General features: G+C 43.1%; 1 protein-coding gene across 1 annotated transcript; it reads right to left on the bottom strand.

Annotated features, from left to right (window-relative positions):
• Nucleotides 1-812: 812 nt before the first annotated feature.
• On the bottom strand, nucleotides 813-2,165 carry LOC137373758 (ADP-ribosylation factor 6). The gene is made up of 2 exons (XM_068039073.1): nucleotides 2,059-2,165; nucleotides 813-1,971 (listed from the first exon to the last, which is right to left on the bottom strand). The coding sequence occupies exon 2, from the start codon at nucleotides 1,717-1,719 to the stop codon at nucleotides 1,189-1,191; it is 531 nt and encodes a 176-aa protein (XP_067895174.1). The 5' UTR covers nucleotides 1,720-1,971; nucleotides 2,059-2,165; the 3' UTR covers nucleotides 813-1,188.
• Nucleotides 2,166-14,144: the final 11,979 nt, after the last annotated feature.

Genomic DNA, 14,144 nt, shown 5'->3' with positions numbered 1-14,144 from the left:
GAACTATTATAGTAAACTGAAAATGTATTGAATATAAAAGATAATTTTCACAAATGCTAGCAAGAATGTATTAAATGTCTGCTTTGGCATGCAGGCCCACCAACCCTAAACACACATTTAGAATGTGTTTTTCATGCTACCTGACGTTTGGCACATTGCTTCATTCTTGCTCATCCTGCAGTCATTCAAACTTGCTCCAAACTAATTCTTTTGGCATCAGGAACCATTGTAATGTTTTAAGAGTGTGGGGGTAAAAATTTAACTGAAATCTGAACCATATAGAAATACATAGAAGTTACAACAGAAGCAGGTCATTTGGTTCAATTAATCCAGGTCAGAGTTTACCCCAGATAACCAAAGTTTTAGTCACATTTACCCACCCTTCATCTCTTTTTCCTTAAGTGAGGAAGGAATGCAAATTAATTTTGGGGGTGCTGCATTAACTTAGCAAACAGTGGTTATACCACATGTACTCCCAAAAAGAGAATGTTAAAACATGTGCTAGAACATTTACAGGGCCCCAAGTTGATTAGGAAAAAATCTTGTTTGCTAATGTACATAGATATTGTCTTGTAAACATTTTTTCAACAGTAACACTTTTGACTTAATCGTACTCTAAGCAGTTAGACTGAAGTTCAACAGCAAAGGGGAAATACAGGCAAAAGTATATTTGTGATATGGACACACCCTATACAAAATCAAAAATGAAACATTTCAACTGACTCCACAAAAACCCCCAATTTTAGAAATGACAGGGCTCCCAAATATACTCATGAGTCAAAAAACAGTCAAATAATTATACAGTGACTAAATTTGTTCAAATAAACTTTCAAGTTTACTAATTGAAATAGACCCATCATACTTTTCCATGAACGTAAAATCAGCGATCTACAGCAAGCCATTAAAAAGGTAGAACTCGAAACTGAGTTTAAAATGTTGAAAACCCAAATCGAATAGACAGAAAGAGGAAGTTATTCAAATAATGGCAAATGGTTTAAACTAAGACCTTTCAAAATACTTAACATTAAGTTCTCGCTCGAGATTAGCGCATTTATATGAAACTTTCTAAAGCAAAGCCAAACTAAATGCTAAAGAAATGCAAAGATAATTAGTAAAGGGTCAGAATTACTTTCGGTAGATTCGTCCGAGGCAATTGTTTTTTTTTTGTCTAAAACAGTTTTTCTATACTCATTTAGATTTGTAATTGGACGTTAGCCACGTAAGACCTTCAAACAGTCCATCTCCTGAAGTGGCACAGGACGGCTGCACATACCAATTTCTATCCCGGATGCGGGTCAAACCCAATTTCTCTTGAATTTCGTGCGGCTTCATGGCATCGGGTAAATCTTGCTTATTTGCAAATATCAGAATGATGGCTTCTCTCATTTCCCGGTCGTTGATGATGCGCAAAAGCTCTTGTCTGGCCTCGTCTATCCGATCTCTGTCGGCACAGTCTACCACAAATATTAATCCCTGGGTCCCGGTGTAGTAGTGCCGCCACAGAGGCCGGATTTTATCCTGACCACCCACGTCCCAAACATTGAATTTCACGTTCTTGTAAGTCACTGTCTCCACATTGAAGCCCACTGTGGGGATGGTGGTGACAGACTGGCCCAGTTTCAATTTGTAGAGGATCGTGGTTTTACCGGCGGCGTCAAGTCCAAGCATCAATATACGCATCTCCTTGTTCCCGAATATCTTCGACAGTACTTTTCCCATCTTCTAGAAAGTACATAAGAGTCCACGGCAGCGAGAGGCGGGTAGACGTGACCGACAAAGAGTGTGTGGGTCTGGGGTGGAGGGGGCAAAAGGCCTCAGTCGGCGCGAAGGATTCCCGCCGCCCGCTCACGACTCGGCAGTTTGTTGCAGCAGCTGTCGGTGAATGTCTGAACCCCGCCCGCCCTCCTGCCGCGTAACTACAGCACCGGCTCCACACTCCCAGGAAAGGTCATCGACTCAGGCTTCCTCACTCTGTAATGGGTCACAAGAAGACAGTTTACATTCAATCCAGCAGTCCCCGTTAATAGTGTGGTGTTTTTTTTTTAAGCCACTTGTTACCTGTTGAGGCAGGACCGGCCGGTCTCGTCCTGTGCTGTCCACGCCGCTCCGCTCCGCTCCGCTCCAGCCCGGCCTCAGCAGCACCGGAAAAGGCGCGGAGCTTCCCACCACTTCCCGTCGCTACTGCGCATGCGGCGGAACGTGACTGATCGCTTCGCACGCAGTCGTGCAACGCACGGACACGTCACAAAGCGAAGGGCGCACGCCGGGGTTTGATTGACAGCGGGAGGAGGGGCGTGCGGGGGATTTGATGGACAGTGGGTTGAGGGGTGGGCAGGGTGTTTGATTGACAACGGCAGGAGGGGAGCGGAGGGTTTGATTGACAGCAGGTGGAGAGGTGCGCGGGGCTTGAGTAACATGTCGAAGACATGCAGCCTATTGGAAATGCTGCTGCAGTTCAGCCCGATAGTTTCCACACACAAGTACTGAAATGCAAACTGTCTGATAAGCCTCGTGGTATAAATACCTTTGCAATCTCTCGGCTCTTTGTAGTCATAAAGAGCTTTGCTCCCACCTGGTGCGGCAACGAGTTGTGTCAAAAGCAAAATCAAATCTGAAATCGACCTGAAAGGACTCTCTCTCTACACAGACGCTGCCTAACCTGCTGAGTATTTTCATTTCTTATGTCAGAAGGAATGAACGTTCAGCAGTGTGAAGGGTAGCGTAGTTCACTATAAACAGCCGAAATTATTTGTGGAACAATCAGCACAAATATAATATGCAGCAATTGCCTTGATATGCCTCTCATTTCCGCCTATTTTGCGTTCTTTTTTGGGTATAATTTGGACGAAAACCAATGAGCAGTTTCAGCGTTCGCATGCAGTCCATCGCGCACAAAGGTAACCAATTTATGATGGCCGGAAAGAGTTGTTTCTAATTGAGTTGCAACGTAACTGCGGTAAAATAACCTCATGGGCACCACAACCAGTCTTACGAACATACGAATTAGGAGCAGGAGTAGGCCACTCGGCCCTTTGAGCCTGCTCCGCCATTCAATAAGTTCATGGCTGCACCGATTACTCCACATTTCCACCTATTGTTATATTGCTCAGCGTACATTAGTTTCAGGTCGAATGCAAGTTGCTGCTGCAGCAGGCATTGAAAAGAGAGACAAGCACAATACTGAGAATGCTGCAAATCTGAAATTAAAGCAGAACATGCTGGAAATAAGCATCTGTGGAGAGAGCAAAAGAGTTAATATTTCAGTAATGTGACCTTTCGTCAGAACTAGAAGTTAGAGATTTAAATTTATAGCAAGTACACATCCAGAGTAACTCTCTGTTGACGGCGCACTTTTGGTGAATTTTTGTGTTGGATCTCAAGCCGGCAAGGTGAACAGCTTTTCGTCAGTTCTAGTATGCAAGTTTTTCCAACATTTTCTTTTTATTACGAGGATGGAAGAGTCTAGGACATTGGTTGATAGGTATGCTTCTATGTCAGATGAAGGCTCACTGACCTGAAAAGTTAACTCTGCTTCTCTCTCAGATGCTGCCAGACCTGCTGAGTATTTCCAGCATTTCTTGTTTTTATGTCAGACTGTTGCTTGACTCATCTGTGGGACAGCTCTTCTAATGTTGACATCAGCCCCAAATGTTACTGAGGAGGACTTTGCAGGGTCGACTGGTGTTCCTTCATTGTGTCATAATTCAATGCCTAGGTTGCGCCCGACTGGTCCATTTCTTATTCTTTGTAGCAGTTTGAAACAACTGAGTGGCTTACAAAGCCACTTCAGAAGGCAGTTAAGAGTCAACCATGTTGGTGTGGGATTGGATTCATATCTAGGTCTGACTGTGTAAGGAAGGTTTCCTTCCCTAAAGGACATTAGGGAAGCAAATATGTATATGCAGTGCTGACATCACAGATGGACACAATTTTTGGCAGGAAAGGAAACATAGGCTGTGCAATTCAGATTTTTTAAGAGATCTGGATTTTCTTTCAGGATTGTTGTGAGGACTTACTTATTTAGTCCAGCAAACATCAGACCTTTACTCCTGGTAGGGTATAAAGCAAGGTCGTTAATGTACTGACACTATTACCGCATATACAGTCTCTTGAAGAGCAATGTCATTAATCAAAGGCTGACTTAAGTCACAAATGAAAGTGTTGTGTACTGAAAGCAAGATCGCAATTGTACCATTGTGCATAACTTCCAACAATTTTGAGGGGAGGCGGTGGTGTAGTGGTAATGTCACTGGACTAGTAATCCAGAGCTTGGGCTAATGCTTTGGGGGCATCCCACCATAGCAGATGGTGAAATTTGAATTCAATTAATAAATCCAGAATCCACGGCGAGGGAGCCGTGGTTTACTAAAGAAGTTGAAGCGCTTGTCAAGAGAAAGAAGAAGGCTTATGTTAGGATGAGACGTGAAGGCTCAGTTAGGGCGCTTGAGAGTTACAAGCTAGCCAGGAAGGATCTAAAGGGAGAGCTAAGAAGAGCAAGGAGAGGACACGAGAAGTCATTGGCGGATAGGATCAGGGAAAACCCTAAGGCTTTCTATAGGTATATCAGGAATAAAAGAATGACTAGAGTTAGATTAGGGCCAATCAAGGATAGTAGTGGGAAGTTGTGTGTGGAATCAGAGGAGATAGGGGAAGTGTTAAATGAATATTTTGCGTCAGTATTTACAGTAGAGAAAGAAAATGTTGTCGAGGAGAATACTGAGATTCAGGCTACTAGGCTAGATGGGATTGAGGTTCACAAGGAGGAGGTGTTATCAATTTTGGAAAGTGTGAAAATAGATAAGTCCCCTGGGCCAGATGGGATTTATCCTAGGATTCTCTGGGAAGCTAGGGAGGAGATTGCAGAGCCTTTGTCCTTGATCTTTATGTCGTCATTGTCGACAGGAATAGTGCCGGAAGACTGGAGGATAGCAAATGTTGTCCCCTTGTTCAAGAAGGGGAGTAGAGACAGCCCTGGTAATTATAGACCTGTGAGCCTTACTTCGGTTGTGGGTAAAATGTTGGAAAAGGTTATAAGAGACAGGATTTATAATCATCTTGAAAAGAATAAGTTCATTAGCGATAGTCAGCATGGTTTTGTGACGGGTAGGTCATGCCTCACAAACCTTATTGAGTTTTTCGAGAAGGTGACCAAACAGGTGGATGAGGGTAAAGCAGTGGATGTGGTGTATATGGATTTCAGTAAGGCATTTGATAAGGTTCCCCATGGTAGGCTATTGCAGAAAATACGGAAGTATAGGGTTGAAGGTGATTTAGAGCTTTGGATCAGAAATTGGCTAGCTGAAAGAAGACAGAGGGTGGTGGTTGATGGCAAATGTTCATCCTGGAGTTTAGTTACTAGTGGTGTACCGCAAGGATCTGTTTTGGGGCCACTGCTGTTTGTCATTTTTATAAATGACCTGGAAGAGGGTGTAGAAGGGTGGGTTAGTAAATTTGTGGATGACACTAAGGTCGGTGGAGTTGTGGATAGTCCCGAAGGATGTTGTAGGGTACAGAGGGACATAGATAGGCTGCAGAGCTGGGCTGAGAGATGGCAAATGGAGTTTAATGCGGAAAAGTGCGAGGTGATTCACTTTGGAAGGAGTAACAGGAATGCAGAGTACTGGGCTAATGGGAAGATTCTTGGTAGTGTAGATGAACAGAGAGATCTTGGTGTCCAGGTGCATAAATCCCTGAAGGTTGCTACCCAGGTTCATAGGGCTGTTAAGAAGGCATATGGTGTGTTAGCTTTTATTAGTAGGGGGATCGAGTTTCGGAGCCACGAGGTCATGCTGCAGCTGTACAAAACTCTGGTGAGACCGCACCTGGAGTATTGCGTGCAGTTCTGGTCACCGCATTATAGGAAGGATGTGGAAGCTATGGAAAGGGTGCAGAGGAGATTTACTAGGATGTTGCCTGGTCTGGAGGGAAGGTCTTACGAGGAAAGGCTGAGGGACTTGAGGTTGTTTTCGTTGGAGAGAAGGAGGAGGAGAGGTGACTTAATAGAGACATATAAGATAATCAGAGGGTTGGATAGGGTGGATAGTGAGAGTCTTTTTCCTCGGATGGTGATGGCAAACACAAGGGGACATAGCTTTAAGTTGAGGGGTGATAGATATAGGACAGATGTCAGAGGTAGTTTCTTTACTCAGAGAGTAGTAGGGGCGTGGAACGCCCTGCCTGCAACAGTAGTAGACTCGCCAACTTTAAGGGCATTTAAGTGGTCATTGGATAGAAAATGGAATAGTGTAGGTCAGATGGTTTCACAGGTCGGCGCAACATCGAGGGCCGAAGGGCCTGAACTGCGCTGTAATGTTCTAATTCTAATTCTAAAAAAAAAGCTAGTCTAATGATGACCATGAAACCATTATTTTTTTGTTGTAAAAACCCATCTGGTTCACTAATCTCCTTTAGCGAAGGAAATCCGCCATTGTTACGACCAGGTGAGGAAGGATGCAGGCTCCCCTTTTGCCCATTCTCTGGTTTGGCCGTAAGAAGGTTTATCTTTAAAAACACAGTAATTTTAATTTACCGCCTCAGTGAGTCCTTGCTTACTGCACTCTCATTGCAATTGCAAATTATAATTGCAAATTAACCAATCAGACAGGTTTTCTTAGGTTTAAACAAGAAAGATGTAAGTTTATTAGCCTTATCACTCTAACCCTGGTTAAAATTACTAAAATATGTGACGCAACCACGCTCGCATGCATACGAGACATACACACACACAAATAGATACAGAGGGGAAAGAAGAGTTGGGGGGGGGTTGAAGTAGAGTTGGCAATAAATGTAATACCGGTACTGTCTTTTGTGTCTTTGATGTAATGTCCTTGATTGAAGTTAAGGTCTGGGAGTCCTGGCTGTGGCCACATGCACTATTACAGACTTGTTTCTCTGGTACCAGAAGGCAGAAGAGGGGCTTTGTGGTCTTGAAGTCTAAGCTGCCACCATGGATTCCCTGGGACTTTGCTGGAGAGAATGACAGAGAGAAAGGGGGACTTTTTCTTCTGCCAGTCCAGTTGCAGTCTTTTTCCTTTCTGAGAGCCCCACTCTTACCAGCAGGTAGGTCATGAGACCATCTCTTTTTGAAACAGCAACTTCTTGGAGGGTTGCTGAATTTCAGAGTCTCCCAGACATACTCGGTGGGGGGAGGGGAGGGGAGGGGTGGTGGAGTTTTGTCTCTTACAATGTAAAAAGCTGTCGGTATCTCTTGAACATCACTATTGACAAAACCCATCTCGCTAATTGAATCAGTGAACATTCCCATTGTCTCTCTATTCAACTATTTCTTGGCTAGGCCTGGTCTTTTCAGAATGCAAATATGCAACCATGTTTCCAGCTGTTCAGTTCTTTTTTTTAAACACGTTCTTTGCAATGTCCAGTAAATAGGTTTAAGTAGTGTCCCATATGACACATTTAATGTGTTTCCATTTGGCAGGTGTGATTTCTTCATACAGTCCTTACCATGTGACTCCAGACCCATACTAATGTGGTTGACTCTTAAAATGCCCTCTGAAATAGCCTAGCAAGCCACTCAGTTCAAGGGCAATTAGAGATGGGCAATAAATGCTGCCCTAGCCAATGACGCCCACATCCCACAAAAAAAAACAAATTAGCAGGTGAATGACAGGAGCCACATCAACAAACATGGGTTTTTTCATTGACCTTGTATTTAAAAAAAACTACCTGGGGTTGAGTGGTGTCAATAAACTGTATAAATAGTTGTAGGTTGTCGTTTAGCCTGACTTCATCTTTTTTAAATCCCTTGCTTGTTTTAGTATTCTCTGGATTTACTTAAGCTTTCTGGTATTATTTTCCTGTCTGATATTTCCCATTTTTAGCACTAAAAATAAACCATGAAAAAACAATTTGGAAATTTTAATCCTTGGTGAGAATGTGGAACTCATTTCCACATGGAGATGTCGAGGCGATTAGCACAGATGCATTTAAGGGGAAACTAGACAAGTACATAAGAGAGAAAGGAATTGAAGGATATGCTGATAGGGTTAGATGAAGTTAAGGTGGGAAGAGGCTTATATAGAGCATAAACATTGACATAACCCTGTTCGGCTGAATGGCCTGTTGCTGTGCTCTGTATTCTATGTAGCTCTATATAGGTTCAATCCTCGCTTTGTTGAGTTAGTTGATCTCAGCTGGGCATTGTTAAGTGCACCACAACTGTACAACATGGACTACAGTAATTAAATAAGGCAGCTCACTATCACCTTTTCAAGGGCAATTTGGGATGGGCAATAAATACTGACCTTGCCAGTGACGCTCACATGCCATGAATGAATAATAAAAAGAAAAACTCACTTCAAACAATCCTGGGTTAGGAAGGGGAAAACTGGCCAGGATTGCTGCTCTTGAGAATATCCAGTGACCCCTACATTATATGAGGTTTGAATTGGGCTGGCTTTGATGCCACAGCAGTGAAATAGACTGCCAACATACAAATGTCAAGGCTTACTTGTGAATAATGGTAACTTAGGACAGGTAACAAAGGGTGATCAGAGGGTGAAATAATGTGGGATTCTTTTCACAGCCATTCCAACAGTACAGCTCATTTATGAAACTTACATCATGGTAAGATTTCCAAATTCTTGTACCATTCACTGGGATATTTTGGAACATCTTGGCATCAGCCTTGTTGTTGCTATTGGCAACATATGTTTTTGATGTACCATAAACATACCACCACCAACACTGCAGATTGAATCCTGATGAATGTGTCGTGAGCCACATCAAAGTGATTCCTGATGTTTTATGCTTTTGTTTGATTAGATAAAAATTAAAAGAATGTGAGCAACTTACTGATTCTGATCTTTCTTTGAATTTTGATGTGTGAAATGTTTCAAACCCACATCATGGAAAACTCCATTTTTGTCCGTCAGTATATTGAATGTTTTTATTTTCAGTCTGATGATATCACAACACTAATAGTACATAGGAGCTACAAATAGTGGAGTTCTTCTACTGTTTACAACATGGAAAGGTTGTTTGAATCATCTGCACCTTGTGGATGGAGTTTAGAATTTGTAAAAACTTCAGTCAGCATTATTATACCATTTTTTTTATTAATTTGCTTTAAAATCTACTTTCATTATTGGTGATATTAATGTAGCAATACATATACTGTCTCAGTATTTATCTGAATGTATTATAATCAGATTTTGAAGTACCTGTGCCATCCAATGGGCTGTCTGGTTCACTTGTATTGTTCCTGTAAGAATGTGGAACAGTCCATGATGTTTCTAATGGTCATGTGTGAAACTCAGTATCCCAAGACTGGTGTGCACATATGGTCCTTAATGGGACAATACTAAACTCGGGATGGGTATCAGCATTTAAGGCTTTTTTACAGATTTATAATGACAAACAATGAAAGTTTGCAATTATTATCTGAAAACATCTGAAATTGCTAATAAATAACATTGGCTGTTTGAATGCTTACACGATATAGCAACCATTGCTCCTTTGTTGACCTCTTCCTCCATTACACTGCTAATAGTGTTGGCAATTTCTGCTCTCACTGTGATGTTAATTGACTATATTTACAATTTCCACCCATCTCCCATCTTTACATGGTCAATCAATGGCTCTTCCCTTCCTGGACTTTTTTCTCTTCATCTCTGCCAGTAGGCATTCCACCATTACACATTATATTGTTCTTTTAATGTTGTTTTTAATGCCTCACTAAAATTATGTTTTATTTCAGGAATGTCCAACCTTTTGGATCTGGGGCTGAGTACAAATATCAAAACCAATGATTGAAATGCATAAGGTTCACTGTAATGCAAGCTTCCACATTCAAAGGTGTGAGACCCTAATATACTAAAAATGCAAGACTTTCTGGTCACATTCCTGTTTTTTCAACCATTTTATCACAGAAAGGGAGCTCGGTGTAATTTACATGAAATGCCATTTTAAGTTAATTTTGAGGAGTTCAATTCGCAGGACAGCCATTTACCATGGAAGTAGTGGGCGGCACAGTGGCGCAGTGGTTAGCACCGCAGCCTCACAGCTCCAGGGACCCGGGTTCAATTCTGGGCACTGCCTGTGTGGAGTTTGCAAGTTCTCCCTGTGTCTGCGTGGGTTTCCTCCGGGTGCTCCGGTTTCCTCCCACATGCCAAAGACTTGCTGGTTGATAGGTTAATTGGCCGTTATAAATTGCCCCTAGTATAGGTAGGTGATAGGGAAATATAGGGACAGGTGAGGATGTGGTAGGAATATGGGATTAGTACAATGGGTGGTTAATGGTCGGCACAGACTCGGTGGGCCGAAGGGCCTGTTTCAGTGCTGTATCTCTAAATCTAAATCTAAATCTAAATCTAAATCAAGTCAGAATAAGCACCTGTCCAGGTCACTTTGGACAATGGAAATTAAGAAAACAAAAAATCGAGTAAACATTCATACCTTAGGGATTGGAATGTCTTATCCTTCTGCACTTTGCAGGAGCCTGTTTTCATGGGGCCCATATCCAGGGGTCAGTAGCAGTCCAGCTGTACTGACAAATTCAAGGAATTGGCGCCAAACTACAAGATTTCCTGTGTCAAGAGGCCACAAAAAAGAACAGAGACACATGTTTGAGGGTCAGTTCGTAAGAGCTGCTGCCAACTCTGGTTGGGTATAGTTTTGACATGACATAACCACCCTGCCACAACACCCACCGCCCCCCCCCCCCCCCCCCCCCCGCCAAAACTGCTGCTGTTTGTCCATACTCAGTGCACTGCCTTCCCATGCCAATTGGAAAGGGAACAATGTCTTTGTTACCCCAATTTGATTAATATTGACTGTTAGTGAAACAACTTTTCTTTCCCATCTTCAATATTCTTATAATTAATAACTGAACATGTTCAAAGAAAATTTAAAAACCCTATGTCCCAATCATTTTTTTCTTCCTCCTCGGTTGCTTTCAACAAGCTCCTGAAGATTAATCTTGAGTTCCTGGAGACTCCAGGACAATCCTGGAGGGTTGGCAACCCTATGATGCAGGACTGAGGCCGGGGCCTAAACTGGAAATTATAAACAGAGCCAGGCAGATTTCAGCTAGGGGCTGACCTGAAAGAAAAACAAGATTCATTATTTAGCCTGCCTACCTAGATACTGTAGTGTGATTTGTTGTTTTTGAGTATTAGGTCTGGAATCACTGTTCTGCTCAGCCGCACTCATTTAATAAAATGTTCCCTTGATTTTACATTGCCCACATCTTAGTAAAATGTGGATCTCTTGGAAGGTTGGTAAAGCAGACTTGAAGGCATGTGCGAGAATCACCCTATCCAGTTCATGTATGAAGGGTTTCACTGTTGCATGGTAAGGCCATACTATTGTATTACTAGATATTGGGTAATATGAGCAAACTCCTGAATGTCTGCTTACAAGAGTGACTGCACCTCTCAGCTTGAGAGAATATCTAAGACAGACCCTGAAATTTAGAACAATCCTGTCAACAGAAAAATGTAACCCCAAATGCAAAAGAAAGAGCCATACACACAAAAAAATGAGAGTCACAAAAGTGAGATTACGGGCTGGATTTTATGGGCCTCCCAGAGGCATGGCCAGAGGCAGGGGGGCATGGAGAATCGCGACGGGTGGCGGGGGGCGTAGGGCCCATCGCCTCCCCATCACCAAGCGATCTTACTGGGGCAGGGTAGGCTGATGACAGCCTTCCTGACCAGAGGCCATTTGAGGCCCTTAAGAGGCCTATCAAAGGCCAATCAAGGGCCACTTTCCACCACTGCTGGGATCTTAGCAGCAGTGGGGGGATGGTACCTTGTAACACAAGGTGCACTCCCTATGAGCTTGGCAGGGGGTCCATCCTCTGTGAGCAATTTGTGGCCCACGGAGGACCCCCACTGGGAACCACTTCAACCCCCGGAAACCCCCTTCCCCTGCACTGCATGACCCCCCCACCTGCCAGGGCCTTTCTGGACTGGTCCCACCTACCTCTGGTCTGGAGTTTCAGTGCTGGGCCTGGGTTTGAGGCACCTGCATTCCTGGCAGTGGTCACTGCTCCTAGTGGTGCTGCTGATACTGCTGAGCTGCCAGCCCTCTGACTGGTCGGCAGCTCATGGAGGTAGGATTCCCGTCTTTAAAGGGACAGGGATTCCAGCTCGTGAAACTTTGATGTAAAAAGACTGGAGGAGGGGCAGGAAAAGGCTAAGGCGAGGTTCCCCCCGCCTTTATGGCCCAGTTCCAGGAATCCTACCTCCTACACAAAATCCAGCCCCACCATTGATCTATTCATTAACTCTCACTGTGATTTAAGTTTAAGTAGCGATGTCTTTCCCCTTTACTTTTCTCTCTTTTGCACCCGACAAAGGGCTTTGATTAGCTTTCATTTTTCAGCTGTAAGAAAGCATCTTCCAAACCCACGACCTCTACCACCTAGAAGGACAAGGGCAACAAATGCATGGGGAAACCACCACCTGTAAGTTCCCCTCCAAGCCACACACCATCCTGACTTGGAACTAAATCGCCGTTCCTTCACTGTCGCTGGGTCAAAATCCTGGAATTCCCTTCCTAACAGCACTGTGGATATACCTACACCCCAAGGACTGCAGCGGTTCAAGAAGGCAGCTCACTACCACTTTTTCAAGGGCAATTAGGGATGGGCAATAAATGCTGGCCTAGCCAGCGACGCCCACATCCCACGAACGATTAAAACAAAATCTTATACCTAAAACATTAACTTGTCTTTTATCTTTATAAATGCTGACTGACCAATCTGTTGTATATATCTGGAACTTTCTATTTTAATTTCAGAGTTTTAAAAGATGTTTCGGGATCATTAAACTGTAAGATCATTATTACTGTATGAAGCAAATCCTGATGTTGGTTCATACACAAAGAACAAAGTCTCAAACCACTAGCACTCTGTAAATGGTACTTGTAAGACCTTTGGAATCATTTGCACTCTTTATATATCCAGACCCACTTCAAATGAGTGCAAGAAATGTGTTTTAGCTTATATATTTATTTTCTGTATTTTTTTTAATGTCTGTTTAGTCAAGAGGGTATCTTATCCTGGGCACCAGATGTGCAGTGGAGTTCATATGGTGTGCACACATTTAGGGCAGAATTTTAACTTTCTCCACCTGCTCAGTGCAGGGGGAGTGGGGATAGGGGTGGCCAGCAGTGAGTCAGAAACCAGAAAGTTCGTGGAGTGAGTTTTGCTGTCGTTTTTAAAAACGCAGCCACAGCATTAGCGTCCACTTTCGGGTTTCCAACCAATAGAGAGTGCGGGCAGGAAAACTATGAAGGTACAAGGTGCGAGTTGGCTATGATAGATTGGGGAACGTTACTTAAAGGGTTGACAGTGGATAGGCAATGGCTAGCATTTAAACAGCACATGGATGAATTACAACAATTGTTCATTCCTGTATGGCACAGTGGCTAAACTGTGGCTTACAAAAGAAATTAGGGATAGTATTAGATCCAAGGAGGAGAAATATAAAATGGCCAGAACAAGCAGCAAACCTGAGGATTGGGAGCAGTATAGAATTCAGCAAAGGAGGACAAAGGGATTGATTAAGAAGGTGAAAATAGAGTATGAGAATAAGCTTGCAGAGAACATAAAAACTGACTGTAAAAGCTTCTATAGATACGTGAAGAGAAAAAGATTAGTGAAGACAAACGTGGGTCCCTTACAATCAGAAACGGGGGAATATATAATGGGGAACAAAGAAATGGCAGACCAATTAAATACATACTTTGGTTCTGCCTTCAGAAAGGAGGACACAAATTACCTCCCAGAAATGTTGGGGAACATAGGGTCTAAGAGAGAAGGAGGAACTGTATGAAATCAGTATTAGTAGGGTAATGGTGTTAGGGAAATTGATGGGATTGAAGGCCGATACATCCCCAGGGCCTGATAATCTACATCCCAGAGTACTTAAGGAAGTGGCCCGAGAAATAGTAGCTGCATTGCTGGTCATTTTTCAAAATTCTAGTCTCTGGAACAGTTCCAACGGATTGGAGGGTAGCTAATGTAACCCCACTATTTAAAAAAAGAGGTAGGGAGAAAACAGGGAGTTATAGACCGGTTAGCCTGACATCAGTGGTGGGGAAAATGCTAGAGTCCATCATAAAAGATGTAATTAGCAGAGCACTTGGAAAACAATGACAGGATCAGACAAAGTCAACAT

This window comes from Heterodontus francisci, chromosome 9 (genome assembly GCF_036365525.1).
Source record: "Heterodontus francisci isolate sHetFra1 chromosome 9, sHetFra1.hap1, whole genome shotgun sequence".
NCBI lineage: Eukaryota > Metazoa > Chordata > Chondrichthyes > Heterodontiformes > Heterodontidae > Heterodontus > Heterodontus francisci.
Note: the sequence above shows the minus strand (reverse complement) of the source record. Positions and strands in the feature narration are given on the sequence as shown.

Excerpts from the sequence above, each read along its gene's own strand:
- LOC137373758 (XM_068039073.1), bottom strand. The coding sequence starts at position 1,719 with ATGGGAAAAGTACTGTCGAAGATATTCGGGAACAAGGAGATGCGTATA.